This window comes from Neoarius graeffei, chromosome 16 (assembly GCF_027579695.1).
Source record: "Neoarius graeffei isolate fNeoGra1 chromosome 16, fNeoGra1.pri, whole genome shotgun sequence".
Classification (NCBI taxonomy): Eukaryota; Metazoa; Chordata; class Actinopteri; order Siluriformes; family Ariidae; genus Neoarius; species Neoarius graeffei.
Window position 1 is genome coordinate 30,381,496 of NC_083584.1, and position 22,898 is coordinate 30,404,393.

General features: G+C 41.9%; 1 protein-coding gene across 2 annotated transcripts in view; it reads left to right on the forward strand.

Annotated features, from left to right (window-relative positions):
• The window catches only part of LOC132900583 (progranulin-like), a 28,504-nt gene extending 7,920 nt beyond the window's left edge, over positions 1-20,584 (forward strand). Inside the window, exons 2-11 of one of the 2 annotated variants that reach the window (XM_060942760.1) lie at positions 7,122-7,315; positions 8,143-8,277; positions 8,438-8,728; positions 8,807-8,944; positions 13,468-13,629; positions 13,708-13,845; positions 17,657-17,818; positions 17,897-18,034; positions 19,924-20,151; positions 20,266-20,584. In XM_060942760.1, the coding sequence (XP_060798743.1) occupies positions 8,143-8,277; positions 8,438-8,728; positions 8,807-8,944; positions 13,468-13,629; positions 13,708-13,845; positions 17,657-17,818; positions 17,897-18,034; positions 19,924-20,151; positions 20,266-20,394 (1,521 nt within the window). In that variant the 5' untranslated portion in view covers positions 7,122-7,315 and the 3' untranslated portion in view covers positions 20,395-20,584. The remainder of the gene's footprint in view (positions 1-7,121; positions 7,316-8,142; positions 8,278-8,437; positions 8,729-8,806; positions 8,945-13,467; positions 13,630-13,707; positions 13,846-17,656; positions 17,819-17,896; positions 18,035-19,923; positions 20,152-20,265) is intronic. The other variant, XM_060942761.1, reaches the window with a different exon arrangement.
• The last annotated feature ends 2,314 nt before the right edge of the window (positions 20,585-22,898 follow it).

Genomic DNA, 22,898 nt, shown 5'->3' on the forward strand with positions numbered 1-22,898 from the left:
TGTATGTGTCGGGGGAGTTGGCCTGAAGTATCACATGAGGTTTGGTGCATCTGCAATGGAGCGTGTCTGAGTAGGACGATTCGATTCATGAGCCCTATAGGGCTCATGAATCGAATCGTCCTACTCAGACACGCTCCATTGCAGATGCACCAAACCTCATGTGATACTTCAAGATATTCCTTCTCTATGGGAAAAAAACAAAAGAAAAATGACAAGAACAAGAGAACGGGCACGTTGATCCAAAAGCTGTGTACAAGCACACTACACCACTTCGGGGCAGACGTCTCAGAGTTGGAACAGTGTCTCTATCTCGAACGCCCTAGGAGGAGTAGTGGATCCAAAAAACGTGTCGGAATAAGGCAGAATAAGTAAACTTAAGAAGGACAATAGTGTGCTTGAGCAAGCACAATAACTATCCATCTATTCATTATCTGTAACTGCTTATCCTGTCCTACAGGGTCGCAGGCAAGCTGGAGCCTATCCCAGCTGACTACACCCTGGACAAGTCGCCAGGTTATCGCAGGGCTGACACATAGGCCAAGTTTACATTAGACCGTATCTGTCTCGTTTTCTTCGCGGATGCACTGTCCGTTTACATTAAAACGCCGGGAAACGGGAATCCGCCAGGGTCCACGTATTCAATCCAGATCGTGTCTGGTCCGGTGCTGTGTAAACATTGAGAATACACGGATACACTGTGCTGAGCTCTAGCTGGCGTCGTCATTGGACAACGTCACTATGACATCCACCTTCCTGATTCGCTGGCGTTGGTCATGTGACGCGACTGCTGAAAAACGGCGCGGACTTCCGCCTTGTATCACCTTTCATTAAAGAGTATAAAAGTATGAAAATACTGCAAATACTGATGCAAATACTGCCCATTGTGTAGTTATGATTGTCTTTAGGCTTGCCATCCTTCCACTTGCAAGTGGTAAGTGACGCGCATGCCCGATATGCACTGGGATCACACACACAGCGGCTCAGTCCCGAATCACTGCTCGTGCGCTTCACTCGCGCGCTCTGTGAGCTGCGCAGGGCCGGAGTGCGCACCCTCCAGAGGGCACTCGCTGTTCAGGGCGGAGTGATTTGGAGCGCAGGATGCCTGCGGAGCCGAGCGTATCCGTGTATTGGCGTTGCTGTGTGCATGCGAATCGTGTATTGGCGTTGCTGTGTGCATGCTAATCGTTTTAAAAACGTTAATCTGATGATCCGCTGATACGGTCTAATGTAAACCCCACCAGAGACAGGCAGTCATTCACACTCTCATTCACATCTATGGGTAATTTAGTGTAGTCACTTGACCTAATCTGCATATCTTTGGACTGTTGGAGGAAACCAGAGGAAACTCATGAGAAGAACATGCAAACTCCACACAGAAAGGCCCCAGTCAGCTAGCATGTTCGAACCTAGAACCTTCTTGCTGTAAGGCAACAGTTCTAATTACTGCACCTATATAATAAACATATTTCTTAATTTCATTTTAATAAATAAATAAATAAATAAATAAAACTGAATATGATACCTTTGGCTTTCCGTAGTTACAGTGAGATGGCGCTATTGAAACGTCAACAGCTTAAGTAGTGTTCTTATATTCATCCCTTATATGATAAATGTTATACTTCTAACCATTTCATGGAAATTTACAATAGTGTGCAATTTTTTACAGTGGCCTTGCGAAAGTACTGAACCGCCTGAAAAGTCATGAGATTTGTCTGGAATACAAATGACACTTCAGCATGTTGTTCCTGTCAGGATGTGAAAAATGTAGCTTGCACAAGTTTTCAATCCCTTCAGACTTCTTAAACAACATTCCTGCAAGAACATGTTTTAAAGGGGAACTGAAGTCATTTTTAAACTTGCTTTATTTCTTAATTAACGTGTTCAATTACGTTTTCGCCCCTCCTTGAACTGCCACCTTATTGTGGTGGAGGGGTTTGTGTGCTTGAATGATCCTAGGAGCTATGTTGTCGGGGGCATTATGCCCCTGTCAGGGTTTCCCAAGGCAGACAGGTCCTAGGTGACAGGCCAGACTAAGAGCAGTTCACCAAAACCCCTATGGAGAAAAATCCGAGGACCGTGACGTCGCCCGGGATGACGCAGCCGGGGCCCCACCCTGGAGCCAGGCCCGGGGTTGGGGCTCGTATGCGAGCGCTTGGTGGCCGGGCCTTTGCCCATGGGGCCCGGCCGGGCTCAGCCCGAAGAGCTGACGTGGGCCCGACCTCCTGTGGGTTCACCACCCACAGAGGTAGCAGTAGGGGACTGGTGCAATGTGGATTGGGTGGCAGTCGAAGGCAGGGGCCTCAACGACCTGATCCCCGGACACAGCGGCTGGCTGTTGGGACATGGAATGTCACTTCGCTGGGGGGGAAAGAGCCTGAGCTTGTGCGGGAGGTTGAGAGGTACCGGCTAGAGATAGTCGGGCTCACCTCCACGCACAGCTTGGGCTCTGGAACCCAGCTCCTCGAGAGGGGCTGGACTCTCCACTTCTCTGGAGTCGCCCGTGGTGAGCGGCGGCGGGCTGGTGTGGGCTTGCTTATAGCTCCCCAGCTCAGCCGCCATGTGTTGGAGTTTACCCCAGTGAACGAGAGGGTCGCCTCGCTGCGCCTTCGGATTGGGGAGAGGGCTCTTGCTGTTGTTTGTGCCTATGGCCCAAATAGCAGTATAGAGTATCCGGCCTTCTTGGAGTCCCTGGGAGAGGTACTGAGGAGTGCTCAGACTGGGGACTCCATTGTGTTACTGGGGGACTTCAATGCTCACGTGGGAGATGACAGTGACACCTGGAGGGGCGTGGTTGGGAGGAACGGCCTCCCCGATCTGAACCCGAGTGGTGTTTTGTTATTGGACTTCTGTGCTAGTCACGGTTTGTCCATAACGAACACCATGTTCGAGCATAGGGGTGTCCATAAGTGCACGTGGCACCAGGACACCTTAGGTCGGAGGTCAATGATAGACTTTGTAGTCGTTTCATCTGATCTCCGGCCCTATGTCTTGGACACTCGGGTGAAGAGAGGGGCTGAGCTGTCAACTGATCACCACCTGGTGGTGAGTTGGATCCGCTGGCGGAGGAGGAAGCTGGACAGACCTGGCAGGCCCAAACGTATGGTGAGGGTCTGCTGGGAACGTCTGGCCGAGCACTCTGTCGGGGAGGTCTTTAACTCCCACCTCCGGGAGAGCTTTTCCCAGCTTCCGAGGGAGGCGGGGGACATTGAGTCTGAGTGGACCATGTTCTCTACCTCCATTGTGGACGCAGCTGTTCAGAGCTGTGGCCGCAAGGTCTCCGGTGCCTGTCGTGGCGGCAATCCCCGAACCCGGTGGTGGACACCGGAAGTAAGGGATGCCGTCAAGCTGAAGAAGGAGTCCTATCGGGCCATGTTAACCTCCAGGACTCCCGAGGCAGCTGACGGGTATCAGCAGGCCAGGCGTGCTGCAGCTCGGGCAGTTGCGGAGGCAAAAACTCGGAACTGGGAGGAGTTCGGGGAGGCCATGGAGAAGGACTATCGGTCGGCCTCGAAGAAATTCTGGCAAACCGTCCGGCGCCTCAGGAGGGGGAAGCAGTACTCTGCCAACACTGTTTACAGTGCGGGTGGGGAGCTGTTGACCTCGACTGGGGACATTGTCGGGCGGTGGAAGGAATACTTTGAGGATCTCCTCAATCCCACCGTCATGTCTTCCACTGAGGAGACTGAGGCTGATGACTCAGAGGTGGACTCGTCCATTACCCAAGCCGAAGTCACTGAGGTGGTTTGCAAGCTCCTCGGTGGCAAGGCACCGGGGGTGGATGAGATCCGCCCTGAGTATCTCAAGTCTCTGGATGTTGTGGGGCTGTCTTGGTTGACACGCCTCTGCAACATCGCGTGGCGGTCAGGGACAGTGCCTCTGGAGTGGCAGACTGGGGTGGTGGTCCCTCTTTTTAAGAAAGGGGACCGGAGAGTGTGCCCCAATTATAGGGGAATCACACTTCTCAGCCTCCCAGGGAAGGTTTACTCCAGGGTACTGGAGAGGAGAATTCGACCAATAGTCGAACCTTGGATCCAGGAGGAACAATGCGGTTTTCGTCCTGGTCGCGGAACACTGGACCAGCTCTATACCCTTCATAGGGTGCTCGAGGGTTCATGGGAGTTTGCCCAACCAGTCCACATGTGCTTTGTGGATCTGGAGAAGGCATTCGACCGTGTCCCCCGTAGTATTCTGTGGGGGGTGCTTCGGGAGTATGGGGTTCGGGGCTCTTTGCTAAGGGCTGTCCGGTCCCTGTACGAACGGAGCAGGAGTCTGGTTCGCATTGCCGGCAGTAAGTCAGACCTGTTCCCAGTGCATGTTGGACTCCGGCAGGGCTGCCCTTTGTCACCGGTTCTGTTCATAATTTTTATGGACAGAATTTCTAGGCGCAGCCAGGGGCCAGAAGGAATCCTGTTTGGGAACCACAGGATTTCATCTCTGCTTTTTGCGGATGATGTTGTCCTGTTGGCTTCTTCAAACCAGGACCTTCAGCATGCACTGGGGCGGTTTGCAGTCGAGTGTGAAGCGGCTGGGATGAGAATCAGCACCTCCAAGTCCGAGGCCATGGTTCTCGACCGGAAAAGGGTGGCTTGCCCTCTCCAGGTTGGTGGAGAAGTTCTGCCTCAAGTGGAGGAGTTTAAGTATCTCGGGATCTTGTTCACGAGTGAGGGAAGGATGGAGCGTGAGATCGACAGGCGGATCGGTGCAGCCTCCGCAGTGATGCGGTCGCTTTACCGGTCCGTTGTGGTGAAGAAGGAGCTGAGCCAAAAGGCGAAGCTCTCAATTTACCGGTCGATCTACGTTCCGACTCTCACCTATGGTCATGAGCTTTGGGTAATGACCGAAAGGACAAGATCGCGGATACAAGCGGCCGAAATGAGTTTCCTTCGCAGGGTGGCTGGGCGCTCCCTTAGAGATAGGGTGAGAAGCACAGTCACTCGGGAGGAGCTCGGAGTAGAGCCGCTGCTGCTCCACATCGAGAGGAATCAGCTGAGGTGGCTCGGGCATCTTTTTCGGATGCCTCCTGGACGCCTCCCTGGGGAGGTGTTCCAGGCATGTCCCCCCGGGAGGAGGCCCCGGGGAAGACCCAGGACACGCTGGAGGGACTATGTCTCTCGGCTGGCCTGGGAACGCCTCGGTGTTCTTCCCGAGGAGCTGGCCGAGGTGTCTGGGTAAAGGGAAGTTTGGGCTTCCCTGCTTAGACTGCTGCCTCCGCGACCCGGTCCCGGATAAAGCGGAAGAAGACGAGACGAGACGAATTACGTTTTCGGTTTTAGTAACCTTATATCGTGACTCGTATTGGCAACTAATTTCAATTAAATATTATACTTATCGGCCTATTCGGTTTTTAGCCATGTTGAATTTAGTTTGTTTGGCCCACAGCAGGCGTCGCTTATCCGTGCGATCTTCCCGAGACTTGTGCGAGAGTTCGAAACGTGAAGTGTCAGCCAGGTGTCAGTGCCGCCATTTTGAAAACTGTTTTCCAAACTAAATATTGCACAAAAATGAGTTTAAATGATGATTACTGCCTACTTTTTTCAAATTTTCCAGATTACTATCAAAACAAACAAAACTTCCAGCTTGATTACATCAGCATTCGAAAGAGGGTGCGTGCGTCTTTTGACAACGTTGGCAGATGTTGGTCACTTTGATTTCTGCTGTACATTTTACTTCCGTCCTACGATGTCTCGCACAGGGCTCAATGAATCTCGTTTATGGCCATTGCTTTGACATATGGACTGATATATTACATACCATATTTCAAACACTCATAACCTGGTATAGCAGTAACAAAATAGCTATAAAAAATGCATTCCTATATTTAATAAAATGAGATAAATAGAATTTTGATCATAAAAAATATGTCTTCCGTTTTCCTTTAAGCCCATTGGTGTAAGTTACTATCAGCTTGGCACACTGTTTTGCCCATTCTTCCTGGAAGATTTGCTCCAGACCCTTCAGGTTGGCTGGTTGTTGACTGTAATTTGTTAAACACTGCCACAGATTCTCAATTATATTCAGATCTGGACTTTGACTTTTTGACTTTTGATGTTTTTAACCATGTCTCCATTGCATTGTCCTGCTGAAAGGCAGTGTTAATTGTGTGTGGCCATTTTAAGTATTTATTGACATGCTTTTATTCCATGACTAAATTGTAATGACAAATACAAAACATTTGACAATGAAAATTATGACAAGATCTCTGTTCATTATGCCCTGACATCCGGCAACACACCTTCTGTAATAGCCCTGTAGCAGGATGTAGCAGGTGTACCTGGCGCATGATGCAACCACCACCATATTTCATTGTAGAGATGGTGTTAATTACGGTATGACCTGTTAGGTTTGCAACACACATAGCACTTTGAAACTTGCCCAGATACAGTATCTTGATCTTGGTCTCATCTCACCAAAAGCACACCTTCACTGGATCACTTGTGCTTTCATATGTATCTTCTTGAACAGTGGTTTCTGTCTAGCCATCCTCCCATAGAATACAGGTCAAATGGTCCAATGACCGTTTTGTTTCAATGCCTTTTTGTCCAGTAGTTAAGACATTTCGTCCAGTAGTTGACATTTTGTCCAAAGCCTTTTTCATACGTACTATTAGTTTTAAAAACGTTAATCTGATGATCCGCTGATACGGTCTAATGTAAACCCCACCATAGACAACCATTCACACTCACGGTCAATTTAGAGCCATCAATTAGCCTAACCTGCATGTCTTTGGACTGTGGGGGAAACCGGAGCAAACCCACACAGACACAGGGAGAACATGCAAACTCCACACAGAAAGGCCCTTGTCGGCCACTGGGCTCGAACCCAGGACCTTCTTGCTGTGAGGCGACTGTGCTAACCACTACACCACCATGCCATCCTGTAGTGTAACTAATGTTTTGGGATTTTTTTTCTTGTGAAGTACATGTATTCAGTTTCAATAACCTTCAAGGAAAGTATAAATACCAAAAAAATAATGCTTAGGTATATAATTAAGTACAATTATTCAAGATCCTCTCAACAAAATTACTCAATTATTCAAATTTCCATATATAAATATTGTCAGAGTTGAAATCAGTTAGTGTAAGTTGAATGAGATGTACTGATCTGTGCTTTTTCTTTCCTAGCTGCACTACAATAAAACATGCCTTTATATAATGCTGATTAAGGAGGATATATGAAAGAGCCAGTTCCTCTTTTCTGCATGTGGCTGATGCACATCTGCTTGATGAGAGTGATTGTGGGTTGATGCATTCATTTGAGAATCTGGGACTGAAACGGAGACAGAAATCACTAACAAAGAGTCTACTGTACAAGCAAGGCAAGTGTAGAAATTTAATTTTTTATACTTTATCAAAAATTTCCTTGATGTTGAAGTGTATAATGGTAAATAACTCTACTCTCTGATGAGTTCTATGTCTTGATGGTAATTTAAAAATTGTTATGCATCACCTAGATGAAGATGGGATCTCTTGAGGTTTCTTCCTCATGCCATCTCAGGGAATTTTTCCTTGCCACTGTTGCTCCTGGCTTGCTCATGAGGGGAAAAATTTATAAATTCATATATGTTACATTTATATCCAGAATTTATATATTTCTGTAAAGCTGCCTTGTGACAATGTCCATTATTAAAAATGCTATACAAATAAAATTGAATTGAATTATGCATTATTTAGGTTTGGGGTGGCACGGTGGTGTAGTTGTTAGCACTGTCGCCTCACAGCAAGAAGGTCCGGGTTTGAGCCCCGTGGCCGATGAGGGCCTTTCTGTGTGGAGTTTGCATGTTCTCCCCGTGTCCGCGTGGGTTTCCTCCGGGTGCTCCGGTTTCCCCCACAGTCCAAAGACATGCAGGTTAGGTTAACTAGTGACACTAAATTGACCGTAGGTGTGAATGTGAGTGTGAATGGTTGTCTGTCTGTGTCTGTGTGTCAGCCCTGTGATGACCTGGCGACTTGTCCAGGGTGTACCCCGCCTTTCGCCCGTAGTCAGCTGGGATAGGCTCCAGCTTGCCTGCGACCCTGTAGAACAGGATAAAGTGGCTAGAGATGATGAGATGAGATTATTTAGGTTTGACTGCTGGTTCTTTTGGGACATTACTACAAGCTACATAAAATGTACTATATGCGTTGCTTTCTCCTGCTTGTCTAGATGATTGCTGTGTTAGTGTTGCTCATGGTGGGCCTGGTTTCTGGCAGTACTGTCTGTCCAAATGGGAAAAAATGTCAAGACAAAAATACCTGCTGCCAAACTCAGACAGGATATGCATGCTGCCAATATCCATCTGTAAGTAGAAATCATAGCTATTAATTTCTTTTACTTTTGTGGTAAATGAATAAGTACAAAGTTAATTTAATGTTGCATTGAACTAAAGTACATCTTGTATTAATATTTGCTGTGATATAGTGTAAGGATCCTCTAAACTAAACTTTGGGTTTTCTTTAAGGCTGTATGCTGTCCAGACAAGGTCCACTGCTGTCCACAAGGGTATCAGTGTGACGTAGAGACTCGGCTGTGTAAGAAAAAGGAGCTTCCATGGTATAGAATCCCTCTTTCCCCTCAGATACCTGCAGAGAAGGAGGAAGAGAAGGAGGAGAAGAGCGTTCCTGCTCCTCTGGTGAAATCTGACAATCCTTCTGTCTCTGTGGTTCACTGTGACAATACCTATGTCTGCCCTGATGGTACAACGTGCTGCAGGTCTCCTTTTGGGCAGTGGTTCTGCTGCATATACAGTCTGGTTGGTAGTTTTTGAGCAAATCATGAATGTGGAAGGTTTGTGAGTATGTATGTTAAGTCATTTTGTGTGATCCTTTAGGGTCAGTGCTGCCTTGATGGCGTACACTTCTGTCCCTTTGGTTTTTACTGTGACAGCACATCCACCCACTGTCTTAGGGGAACACTGAGTCTTCCTGCGTCTCCACAGATCGCTGCCGTGCAGATCAACACCATTCAGGTACAAGACAGAACAATAACCTTCTGCCTTTCTTCAATAAAGTAGTACATAAATACAATGTCATATGACTCTGTAATGGAATAAATGTTAATGATCAGCAAAAAGCAAACTTTGAAACAAGTGAGTGTAGGCTATAAGGGAAGTGAAATAGCTCATGAATCAAATCTCTGACCTAGGATAGACTAAGCTTTGTGTTTCCTGTAAGGAATATAACGTAAAAGGACATACTGTTATAAGAAAATAATAAACAACGAGGTGCTGTGATTCATGTAGAGACCCTGAAGGAACATTTGCAGAAAAAAGAAATACTGAAAAAGTCTCATGAAAACAGAAAACAATCTTGCATGTATGCAGAAAATTGTTGTTTTCACAAGATTGATGATTTTCTCTGAAAGAAAAGGATATGGTGGAATATTTGGGGGTAATTTTCATATGTGCACCACTTTATCATTTTCTTTAAGCAAAAATTTCTGTATGCACACAAGTTTTCTATTTTCACAAGATTATTTTGATATGCATGTTTTTTGTTAGTTAGTTAGTTAGTTAGTTAGTTAGTTAGTTAGTTAGTTAGTTAGTTAGTTAGTTAGTTAGTTTTGTTCCTTTTGTTTTATTAATAAGACAAAAATTGCAGCTGGACAAAGCAAATCCTTCCCTCCATTCTGAAGACTTTTCACTGGTGGAACACTAAAAGTTACAATTTCACCTCTGATTGCTCCTGACACTGGAGACTCCTTCCAAAACTGTTAAACATTTCCTTTCAAAAAGCTTCAACATATCAACGATTATACAAATGTACTTTCTTAAACAGCACAATTATTAGTCTGTTAGATTATGAACCGAAATGCAACTGTAATTGCATCTTAAGTAATGTTTCTGCTGGCAAGATTTGGTTCTCTACTATTTCCCAATGATTTTCACAACATCGATTAAAAAAAATAGTGACACTCAGACTACAAGATATTTTCAGTTACCCATATTTGCTAAATCTTATTATTAGCTCACCGGCCATAGGGTGATGAACTATTATCATCACGCGTCGTCCGTCCACAGTTCACAAAAATTGCTGCTCCTCACTGAGTTTTCAATGGATTTTGATTCTGATTGTTTTGTTTGGAAGATCTAATCAGTCTGCACAAAAGTTACTCCCTGGTTTTGTGATTTCTCATTAAAAAGTTACCAGTTAGGCCGATCAACAAACTTTCAGGAAAATTGCTGCTCCTCACTGAGTTTTCAATGTATTTTGATTCTGATTGTTTTGCTTGGACGATCAAATTGTTCTAACTTTTCTCATGAAGAGCAACTTGGCTAATTATAAACGAGTCTGGTTTCTCATGGTACGGCTGTGTGAGCTACTGCGTTGCTGATGCTCTGGTTATTATTATTATTATCGTAAAACAGTCTACATTTCAGCAAATTGTGTTTCAAGATGGATGCTCATGTATGATTTTTACAGTTGCTTAATGCAGTGTTTCTCAACCACTGGGTGAAGTGCCATCTAATGGGCCGTGAATTTTTCTTCAAGTGGAAGCTAATTTTTACTTGTAATAGGGTACAGTTGCTGGGTTGCATCCAACGTCACATTAAGCTATGGTCATGTTACAGCTCACGATGCTTTGGGATGGGTTGTCAATGAAAATGAGGCATTTTGATGGCAATATACACATGAGATAAAAGTTGTGGTCACACAGCAGGTGAACACTTGACTGTCACGCCTTTGCACACCTGAGTCTGACGCAGCTCAAGCGGCCACGTGCGCTCACAGACTGCGTTGTGCGCGCGCTTGGGACCCAGTCGTTATGGGAAATGCCTGACACTGATTTGAGCACAAATCAGCACGGAAGCTGTTTTCACAGAGGCTTTGCGAAGTATCAGCATTATCACAGTCACATTTGTTTCTAGTAATGTTTATAATCCTGTTTAAACACTCTGCTTTGGGTTTTGCTTTTCTTTAAAAAAAACACTTGGAAGATGCTCTGGACACTTACAGTAATACAGTTATGTCTGAGGACTTCAGTTAACTTACTAACTTTAGGACTGCCGTTGTCATGAACAATTTTGCACTCAAGTTTGCATCAATGAACAGTTTGTAACTTCAAAAAAACAGACTTGATGTTAAAACTATAATGATTTTCCTGGTTGCACAGTTATATTTTGTGACTCTATAGGACACAGTTATAGAAGCAAGTCATTTATAATCATCCTATCTATTGTCACCCAGATGAGGATGGGTTCCCTTTTGAGTCTGGTTCCTCTCAAGGTTTCTTCCTCATGTCGTCTGAGGGAGTTTTTCTTTGCTACCGTCGCCACAGGCTTGCTCATTGGGGATAAATTAGGGATAAAATTAGTTCATGTTTAAAGTCTTTAATTCTCTGTAAAGCTGCTTTGCGACAATGTCTATTGTTAAAAGCGCTATAAAAATAAACTTGACTTAAATATCACACCTGCTAATAAACACTCTTCTTGCACTTAGACCGTCTACCGCCGTCTATCTTGTAGTGTCCTGACCCTAGGGTGACCACCTGCTCATAAGCCCAAGGGGGGACAAGGGGTATGTTTTTGAGGGACAATGTGGGACGCCGCCCCCACTGCGCCGCGCCAGCCGCTGGAAGACTCACAGATAGTGGTTTACCCATTTCTAGCTCATACTACCTTACATGGTATATCAATAATACCCTATTCTGCTATTATTGGTGATGTACCGTATGGTCATGAACAGGCCACCAAATGTGTTTTTTTTTTTTTTTTTTTTTTTTAAATAAACATTCATAATATTTTGACCATTCAATGACTTGACAGACACACTTCCACTTATGATTTACTCAATTTTATTTATTTTCCATTACAATTTATTCACTTTAAATCAATCATAATATAATATTGAGTCTGAGGCTTTGCAGTGCATCAGTACAGCAGGAATAGTGACAAGTCTCCATTTAGTTTTCAGTGGATTAACAGGAATTGTAGTGGCTCAGCACAACAGAAACAGTAGAAAAAAAATTCTCTTAACTCACAACCACAGCTTTGTGCCACAATCTCCTGCCTGATATGATGTTGCGTGTTGGACAGTGTGATACACACTCGTCACCTCTGCCGCAGTCACTTTGTCAGCTAGAGAGTCGTTTTTAGGTCGGAGGAAAGCATCCATAGATTTAGACGTTTCTTTCTGTTGCACACGTTTCTTGTGAGTCTCCGCGAGCCTGTGTCGTTTCACATCGTATTCCCCGCCATGGAACTAAGATCCATGCATGCATGTCCGATTGAGAAAGATGTTTTGCAAAGGTCACAAAAAGCCCTCTCGGTATCCCCCTCAACCCCTTTCAGCCACAAATTCATTTCCCCACTCTTTCCTGTACATACACCTTCTCTTTTTAACTGGAGGTGGCGGTGCCTCACCTGCCATCTCCCCGGTACCTTTCTCCATTTTTTAATATGAAAGCAATGCATGTGTTGCACCTGCGTCCCTCATCACTGTCTGTGCACGTGAGTGCGATGTCATGGCAACAACAAAAAGTTGACAACAACCAGTCAGTTGTGAGGGGTGTGTGTGTGTGTGGTTTTGTTCTACAGTCTATAGTGGCGATGGCGGTGTGCTGAAATGTCAAGTAATATTCGTTTGGCTGCCTGGGTGGCCCGGGGAGAGCGACATCCCCCTCAGCAAGCATCGATTATGCGGGACACGTTCTGAATTTGCGGGACGCATAAATTCGGCTTCAAATGCTGTACGCGCACGCGCTATGCGGGACAGGTGGTCACCCTACCTGACCCCCAGATCTTTAACCCAGCTACATATAAAAAGTTGTACGCCTCCATGCTCTTACAGGTTTTCATCTGTTTGTCTGTGTAGAATGACGTCTGCAGCACCAGGTAGTTTGAGATGTGGGGGAACTCAACGGATGGATAATTTTCCAACTCATAGGAAAAATCCTTTGTTAGTGTGTAAGGATTGAATCCCATTGAGTGGTTTCTATGTCCACTTCTTTTGAGTGTACTTCTTGGTTTTGATAACTTGCTTGTTTTCTGTACACAAACATGGCAATAAGTTCTTGTGTTAATGGACCAGACTCCACTTTCGGATCATTAATCCCTTTTGACTGAGAATGACCTGTATGCATGGTTTTATATTGGCTTCTGGTACATCCATACAGTTTTAAATACAATTCCTACAATTAAAAACAGTTTGTTTTTATTGCACTTCTTTAGTTCCTGGGCTCCCATCTGTAACAGGGAGTGATGTTGCATCCCAGTAATACACATTGTCAATAGATAATTAGATTCCAATAGAATAGATGAGCCAAAATACTTGGGGATCTTTTTTAATGGGCCCTGACTCATTACAAGTATGAATAGGTGGGTCTCAAAGCAGAAAAGGTTGAGAACCCCTGGCTTAATGCATACACCTTCAAAGCTACAAGAGTGAGGAATGTGAGTCTGAACCAGCCAATGAATATGGAGGTTTAAAACAAAATAAAAAATCATATCTCTTTATAGTAACTCATGGTAAATGTCAGTCTCTTTCCCCTCAGATACCTGCAGAGGAAGAGGAGAAGAGCGCTCCTGCTCCTCTGGTGAAATCTGACGATCCTTCTGTCTCTGTCGTTCACTGTGACAATACCTATGTCTGCCCTGATGGTACAACGTGCTGCAGGTCTCCTTCTGGGCAGTGGTTCTGCTGCATATACAATCTGGTTGGTAGTTTTTCAGCAAATCATGAATGTGGAAGGTTTGTGAGTATGTATGTTAAGTCATTTTGTGTGATCCTTTAGGGTCAGTGCTGCCGTGATGGCGTTCACTGCTGTCCCTTTGGTTTTTACTGTGACAGCACATCCACCCACTGTCTTAGGGGAACACTGAGTCTTCCTGCGTCTCCACAGATCGCTGCCGTGCAGATCAACACCATTCAGGTACAAGACAGAACAATAACCTTCTGCCTTTCTTCAATAAAGTAGTACATAAATACAATGTCATATGACTGTTAACTCTATGAAGCTTGGTGTTTTTTCTGTAAGCAATAAAACGTAAAGGAACATACTGTTATAGGAAAATAATAAACAACGAGGTGGTGTGATTCATGCAGAAATCCTGAAGGGCCATTTGTGGCGGAAAAGAAACATGCATACTAAACCAATCTTGTGAAAATTGAAAAACTATTTTGTGTGCGTTCAGAAATTTGTTGTTTTCACAAGACTTATTTTCTTAGTGTGAGAGTAAATAGTGAACACAAGATAATTTTCTGTTTTAAAGAAAATTTTTGAGCTTTTTTTTTTGCAAGAAACCCTTAAAACAGATTCATAGAGACAGTGCTGAGCGTAAATGAGTGCACCCCCTTTGAAAAGTAACATTTTAAACAATATCTCAATGAACACAAACAATTTCCAAAATGTTGACAAGACAAAGTTTAATATAACATCTGTTTAACTTATAACGGGAAAGTAAGGTTAATAATATAACTTAGATTACACATTTTTTCAGTTTTACTCGAATTAGGGTGGTGCAAAAATGAGTACACCCCACAACAAAAACTACTACATCTAGTACTTTGTATGGCCTCCATGATTTTTAATGACAGCACCAAGTCTTCTAGGCATGGAATGAACAAGTTGGCAACATTTTGCAACATCAATCTTTTTCCATTCTTCAACAATGACCTCTTTTAGTGACTGGATGCTGGATGGAGAGTGATGCTCAACTTGTCTCTTCAGAATTCCCCATAGGTGTTCGATTGGGTTCAGATCAGGAGACATACTTGGCCACCGAATCACTTTCACCCTGTTCTTCTTCAGAAATCCAACAGTGGCCTTAGATGTGTGTTTAGTCATGTTGGAAAAGTGCACAGTGACCAAGGGCGTGGAGTGATGGTAGCATCTTCTCTTTCAGTATAGAGCAATACATCTGTGAATTCATGATGCCATCAATGAAATGCAGCTCCCCGACACCAGCAGCACTCATGCAGCCCCACATAAGGACACTGCCACCACCATGTTTCACTGTAGGCGCCATGCATTTTTCTTTGTATTCCTCACCTTTGCGACGCCATACAGTTTTGAAGCCATCAGTTCCAAAAACATTTATCTTGGTCTCATTACTCCAGAGTATAGAGTCCCAGTAGTCTTCATCTTTGTCAGCATGGGCCCTGGCAAACTCTAGGCGGGCTTTTTTGTGCCTGGGTTTTGGGAGAGGGTTCTTTCGTGGACGGCATCCATGCATGTCATTCCTCTGCAGTGTATGCCGTATTGTGTCACGGGAAATAGTCACCCCAGTTTGGCTTTCTACTTCTTTAGATAACTGCAGTGAACTTGCATGCCGATTTTCTTCAACCCTTCTCATCAGATGACGCTCCTGTTGAGGTGTTAACTTCCGTGGACGACCTGGACGTCTCTGTGAGATGGCTGCAGTTCCATCTTTCTTACATTTTTGTACCACTTTTGCTACAGTATTCTGACTGATAAGTAAAGCTTTGCTGATCTTCTTGTAGCCTTCACCTTTGTGGTGTAAAGAAATTTTCTTTGGGGAACTCTGAAGAGACAAGTTGAGCATCACTCTCTGTCCAGCATCCAGTCACTAAAAGAGGTCATTGTTGAAGAATGGAAAAAGATTGATGTTGCAAAATGTCACCAACTTGTTCATTCCATGCCTAGAAGACTTGGTGCTGCCATTAAAAATCATGGAGGCCATACAAAGGACTAGATGTAGTAGTTTTTGTTGTGGGGTGTACTCATTTTTGCACCACCCTAATTTGAGTAAAACTGAAAAATGTGTAATCTAAGTTATATTATTAACCTTACTTTCACATTCTAAGTTAAACAGATGTTATATTAAGCTTTGTCTTGTCAACATTTTGGAAATTGTTTGTGTTCATTGAGATATTGTTTAAAATGTTACTTTTCAAAGGGGGTGTACTCATTTACGCTCAGCACTGTATGTGTCTGGCTGTTGCCACTCCAAATTTTATTAGTATCCTATAATTGCATATCCTATAGTTACTCTTGAAGTTAATAAGACAAAAATTGCAGCTGGGCAAAGCAAATCTCTCCTGAAGTCCTGAAGACTTTCCACTGGTGGAACACTAAAAGTTCCAATTTCACCTCTGATTGCTACAAAGCACTGACACTGGAGACTCCTTCCAAAACTCTTAAACGTTTCCTTTCAAAAAGCTTCCATACGTTGTCCATGTGACTTAGCCGTTACTGAGGGATGGAAAAAGTATTGAGAAATTATACTTCAGCGAAAGCACAAATAACTGCTCAAAATCTTATTCACTGAAAAGTGGAAGTATCCACTCGGAAATGTACTCAAGTGAAAGTAGAAAGTTTGCAGTGCATGACTAAAACAGCACGGATGCATTGACTAAAACTAGCACCATGTTGAGATTTACAGAACCTTCTTTACAGCAAAATAGTGTTTTATTATTCTGCAGGATGATTGGGTAATGAGAGCAGTGCAGTGCTTTACAGTAAAATAACAGAAAGGACTGTGTAGAGTGGGATATTTTATGTTTTAGGTGGGAGTGAGAATGATAAATATTCTCTTTATGTTGACGTTTACAAATTAGTGCGTTGTTTTGTGCCCAATATTTTAAGAACAATTTTAGGTGAACACAAACCCTCTTTGGTGTAAGCTTGTATGCTAATAACCTCAGCTTACTAAAGCACTGGAATTTCTTGCATAGTGTGAGTTAATTTGATGTCGCGCTTGTTAAATCAGTGTAAACGAGTGCAGGGCGGTGGTTGTGCTGTCGTTAAGGCTTTGAGCTGAAGGTCAAGAGTTAAGATCCTTGCACCACCAAGCTGCCGTGGTTGTGTCCTTGAGCTAAAAAAACATGTAGTGTTTTGCAATTTCTACTATTCATTCTAATACAAACTGTTTTAGCTTTTATGTTTTAGCTCAAATAGTGGATTTGTAAAGTGAATAATATGAGAACTTATCCAAAGCTTGATGTAGGAATGACAGGTGAACTGAAATTCAACTGTAATTGCATCTTAAGTAATGTTTCTGTTGGCAAGATTTGGTTCTCTACTATTTCCCAATGATTTTCACAACATTGATTTAAAAAAAAAAGTGATACTCAGATTACAAGATAGTTTCAGTTACCCATATTTCCTAAATCTTATTATTAGCTCACTGGCCATAGGGTGATGAACTATTAACATGACGCATCGTCCGCCCATCCACAGTTCACAAAAATTGCTGCTCCTCACTGAGTTTTCAATGGATTTTGATTCTGATTGTTTTGTTTGGAAGATCTAATCAGTCTGCAAAAAGTTATTCCCTGGTTTTGTGAGTTCTCATTAAAAAGTTACCAGTTAGGCCAATCAACAAACTTTCAGGAAAATTGCTGTTCCTCACTGAGTTTTCAATGGATTTTAATTCTGATTGTTTTGTTCGGAAGATTAAATTGTTCTAACTTTTATCACAAAGAGCAACTTAGCTAATTATAAACGAGTCTGGTTTCTCATGGTACGGCTGTGTGAGCTACTGCGTTGCTGACACTCTGGTTATTATTATTATTATTATAAAACAGTCGACGTTTCAGCAAATTGTGTTTCAAGATGGATGCTCATGTATGATTTTTACAGTTGCTTAATGCATACGCCTTCAAAGCTACAAGAGTGAGGAATGTGAGTCTGAACCAGCCAATGAATATGGAAGTTTAAAACAAAACAATCATATCTCTTTATAGTAACTCGTGGTAAATGTCAGTCTCTTTCCCCTCAGTTACCTGCAGAGGAGGAGGAGAAGAGCGCTCTTGCTCCTCTGGTGAAATCTGACGATCCTTCTGTCTCTGTGGTTCACTGTGACAATACCTATGTCTGCCCTGATGGTACAACGTGCTGCAGGTCTCCTTCTGGGCAGTGGTTCTGCTGCATATACAGTCTGGTTGGTAGTTTTTCAGCAAATCATGAATGTGGAAGGTTTGTGAGTATGTATGTTAAGTCATTTTGTGTGATCCTTTAGGGTCAGTGCTGCCGTGATGGCTTTCACTGCTGTCCCTTTGGTTTTTACTGTGACAGCACATCCACCCACTGTCTTAGGGGAACACTGAGTCTTCCTGCGTCTCCACAGATCGCTGCCGTGCAGATCAACACCATTCAGGTACAAGACAGAACAATAACCTTCTGCCTTTCTCATATGACTTTATTACGTAATTAATGTTAATCATTAGCAAAGGGCAAGTTATAAAAAGAGTGTATGTTTAAGGAAGGGGAGAGAAATAAAATCTGTGATCTCGTTTCATTCATGTAAGGCGTTTTAAAAAAAAAAAACCTACATGACATGCTATTATAGGCAAGTAATCAACAATGAGAGTGATGATTCATTTCTGTCCATTACCAGCTCAAAATGTATTATTTACATATTTTGTATGTTTTCTTTTTGCAGGCTACCCTAACGTTTCATGTTCATTATCTTGAAATTATATACTTTTTTTCCAGATAAATTGTAAGATATGAATATATTTCTCTTTCCTTACCCAGGCACCAAAGGTTGCCAACTTTATTTGCTCAGCTGTATTTAACATTAAAAATCCTCAGCCATACTAGCTGTTTGTCAGTTAGCGGTCATTGCATCAACTCCAGTAAATCCCAAGCGACAGTTTGAGATGATTGCCTCGTCTTGTGAAATCCAGTCTTATGACACATTTAATACTTTAGTGTTCTCCAATTTCTAGTACTTGTTCTAATACAAACTGTTTTAACTTTGGAGTTGAAATATTGGACCTGTGATACTAATAAAATGATAACTGTTTTACAGCTTTATTTAATAAATAGAACATCCCACAATGCTACTACTAGTGACAATAAGCAATGTTGATGTTGGCAAGACTTTGCACCCTGCTATATTCCAGTGGTTTTCACAATCGGTGATAAAACTAGTCAGATTTAAATTACATTGACTAGATAAAACTATTATGTATTGACCATATCTAGATAGATATTGAGTATGTTATTGACAAGCGATAGATATTGACTAGATAAAACTCGTTAATTTGGATAACTATTCATAGTTATCCATAGTTTCCTAGACTACTACTTCTTCATTTTAAAGCCATCTTCCTCAAATAGTGCTTTTATCTGTGTATGTACATACCATAATCCCTATTATGTAGTGAAAATTCATTATGTCTGTAATTATAACTATTCTTTTAAGTTCGTTTCTTAAGACACGTATTTTTTAAAAATACGTGTCTTAAGAAACGAACTTAAAAGAATAGTCATAATCCCTATTGCTTAGTACATAGACCTTCTAAGTTAATCCTTCAAAGTCTCAGCTTATTATTCAATTAGTTATTGTGAAGTATAAAATCCATAACTATATGGATTTTAGCTCATGTGAGTCAGGCCAGGGTCTTGACCCTGCCTGACTGGTACTGGTAACATTGTAGCCCAGTACTACCTGCCGCATTGACGAGTGGTTGGCGTCTAAGCCGGCTCCCCCACCAGCTCTATGCTGGTGAGGAGGGTGGCATGTCACCCTGCAGGATGAAAAACAAGACCTGTCAAAGGGCAGATGAGCTCCTCATGAGCCAACGGCCAACATGCAACAGGCACAGTGGAGTGCTTAGGGCAATGTTGGACAGACTCAATTTTGTGGTCATCCACTGCATCCTGTTTTATCTCCACCCATCTCAACTATGTCTTGTGGTTAAGATGATTCAAGATGAGAAAGTGAGGCTGACGAAATGTGCAACTTTCCCTCATTATAATGACACCTCACTGTGCAATTCATGATTTCATTCACCTCCATGCTCTATGAAGTCATGCTCATCTTTGTCTACGAAGGAGGAAACACATATTAGCTCATAGCCAACCAAAACATCCTGGGAGTTTAAAAAATAAATGTTAAAAATGTATTGCGTTATTTAACTTACAACAAATCATGAATGTAGCAGGTTTATAAGTCCATCCAATATGGTTATTTATGGTCAGTGCTGAATTCATATCCATGCAGAGCCTTGAATGACTAAACATGGGTAATCTCTGCAGGATCAGTGCTGTCAGAGCAAGACAGGCTGCTGTCCCATTGGGTTTCACTGTAATGAGGAGAGCAAAGCCTGTGTGAGAGACTTCGACCACTTGTCTCTTCTGAAGTCCACAAGAAATCTCCAGAATCAGGCTGGGATTATACACTGCAGTGACCGATTCTATTGCCCAGCTGGAAACAGCTGCTGCAAGACACTAACCGGCCAGTGGGCATGCTGTCCATATATTCTGGTATCTATCTATCCATCCATCCATCCTTCCATCCATCCATCCATCCATCCATCCATCACTCTATCTAAATAATAATTCTAATTCTCCTCTCTTTTATTGCATTGTCTTTGAAAGGGTCACTGCTGTAAGGATGGAAAACACTGCTGTGAATATGGCTATGACTGTAATTGTACATTTACTAAGTGCAGAAGAGGCTCCTCAAGCGTTCCTGCTCTTCCCACAAAAGAAGCACTGATCATCTGAATCCTTCTTCCTTGATCCAAAGGCTAAGTCCATAAAAAGCCATCATAATTAAAAGCATGTTATTTGATCAACAAATGTCTTACTTTTTTAAACTTTATGATTTGAATTTTGTTATGCTACAATAAGCAGGACCACTTACATTCTTTCTTTTTGCATATGCAAATAAATAAAAATGTATTTTAATCACAAATTTGTATGATGTTCATTATTTCTAATCTGATTCTTTATTATATGTTGTATTTATAAAATATTTAATCATTTCTGATTTTATTTAGTTTTATTTTATTGCTGATATTTTTTATTCATTTATTATTTCCTGTGTTTAATATTTTTAAAACAAATTTTTCTTTAAATTCAATTTTTTTTCTGTATTTCTTAGACATGTCACAATGTCTCAGGATTCACATTTATATTAGTTGTACAGCTGACACATACAGTATATAGCCATATGTAAGCCAGATGTATGTGGGCATCCACCATGCCATCCCTCTTATTTCTAGTGAAGATGAAATTGTAATGCTGGCATATAAATACATCCTATACAATTCTGCACTTCTAAATTTGTGGCAAAAGTTTGGAGATGGTCTGTATATGGGTGTGAACTTTTGGCCATGTTGTGTGGCTAGATATCTGAGACCCTTGGTTGAATATGCTAGTTTAGATTATTTATTCTTTCATCTAGACTGAGTAAATAATCTAAACTAACATATTCAGCCAAGAGTTTCAGATATCGAGCAACGCAATATGGCCAAAAGTTCACACCCATATAGAGCAGGCACTGGAGTTAGCACTGTCGCATCACAGCAAGAAGGTTCCGGGTTTGAATCTCATGGCTGACAAGGGCCTTTCTGTGTGGAGTTTGCATAATATCTCTGTGTCTGTGTGGGTTCCATCCGGGTGCCCCGATTTCACTCACAGTTCAAAGACATCCAGCCACTGGGGTTGCACAAGCCAGTGCATACTTTGTGCCAAGCCTGGATAGATTGGGGACTGCATCCAGTGTAAAACCTATCTTCTTCTTCCTTGTCCAACATTATTGCCAGGTCAGGATCCATGTGGACCCTATTGAGATAAGATAAGAAGGCCTTTGGGTCATTCCATGCCAAATCAACAAATATCTGACAAATTTATGCTCGACCATCTCAGATTTCAATGAAATTTGGAGGGCTCAGAGATACTATTAAAAGAAGTTAATCCCCAAAATTTGAGCTTCCTATCTCCAACGGTTTCAGAGATACAGGCATTTGAATTTTTCGATTTTTTTGCATTTTGCTCAAAACATACATATTTCAAAGTGTAATATAATCTTTATTATGCAAGATAGAAACCTAAAATTTTGCACAGAGAGACTCAATGTCTTGTACTACAAGCTTCAACTTAGAATTTCAATGGTTATTGTATGTTAGATGGTGATTTTAACAAGGAAATTAAAAAGACAAATTTGCATTTTTTGCATTTTTAACTCATTCTGGAAGCTTGCCTGTGGCAGTAATGCTTAAACTAAGAATGTTATTCAAATCTACACAGAAATATCTACCAATTTCAGTTTTACCAAGTCTCCACTATTCCTAGTTTGTCTGTAATAGGGTTTTGAAATTCGCCGATTTCTAAAACATGCCATTTTCAGTAGCAAGAAATCCAATGTGGGATAGCAGTTAGGAACTTGTAAATTTTTTTCAGTAATCCCCAAGACCCATATTTTATATTTCCAAATTTTTGTTCTGTGTCTCTCAAGTATTTTTAAACTACAGGGGTTTAAAAAATCCATTTTCACCAAATTCGAATTTTTTATATATTTTTTTCATATAATAAATTAGGTTAATAAATGCTTCAATAAGGCTCAAGTAGGTTAGGAGACATGTTTCTTCCTCAATTTTAAATAAAATTTCAATTAATGCTCAGTATTAATTATTTGTAAATTGATTTTAATCTAAGACTGTGTAACATTAGAAATCAATGACCAGCTATTGTGTACCAGTCAACAGCCAGCCTTATCAATATCAACACAGCACAATAGGTGACCTTTGATACCAGAACAGGTGGCTCATAGTATCTTATAGTTTCAGAGTCTGTAAACTGCATACTTGTTCAGATAACATTATATTGCTTGGATTATATTAAATACATTGTAATACAGAGCACTGAGAAAATTTACCAATGTTATTAACTGAATGTGTTTCTTTGCAAGGATTGGATATTTTGAATAGTTGACTAGGGAATTTAATTGTAGTTGCTTTCAATTTGAGATCAGTATAAATGAGTTTGTTCTTAGACATCTAGAAATGGCTGAACTTCCTCCCTGTTCTATAGGAATTGGACTAAAGAAAGATTCTGACTGCCATAAACTAACATACAACATTAATATTGTGTGTATATATATATATATATATATATATATATATATATATATATATATATATATATATTGTGTGTGTATATATACAACCCCGATTCCAAAAAAGTTGGGACAAAGTACAAATTGTAAATAAAAACGCAATTCAATA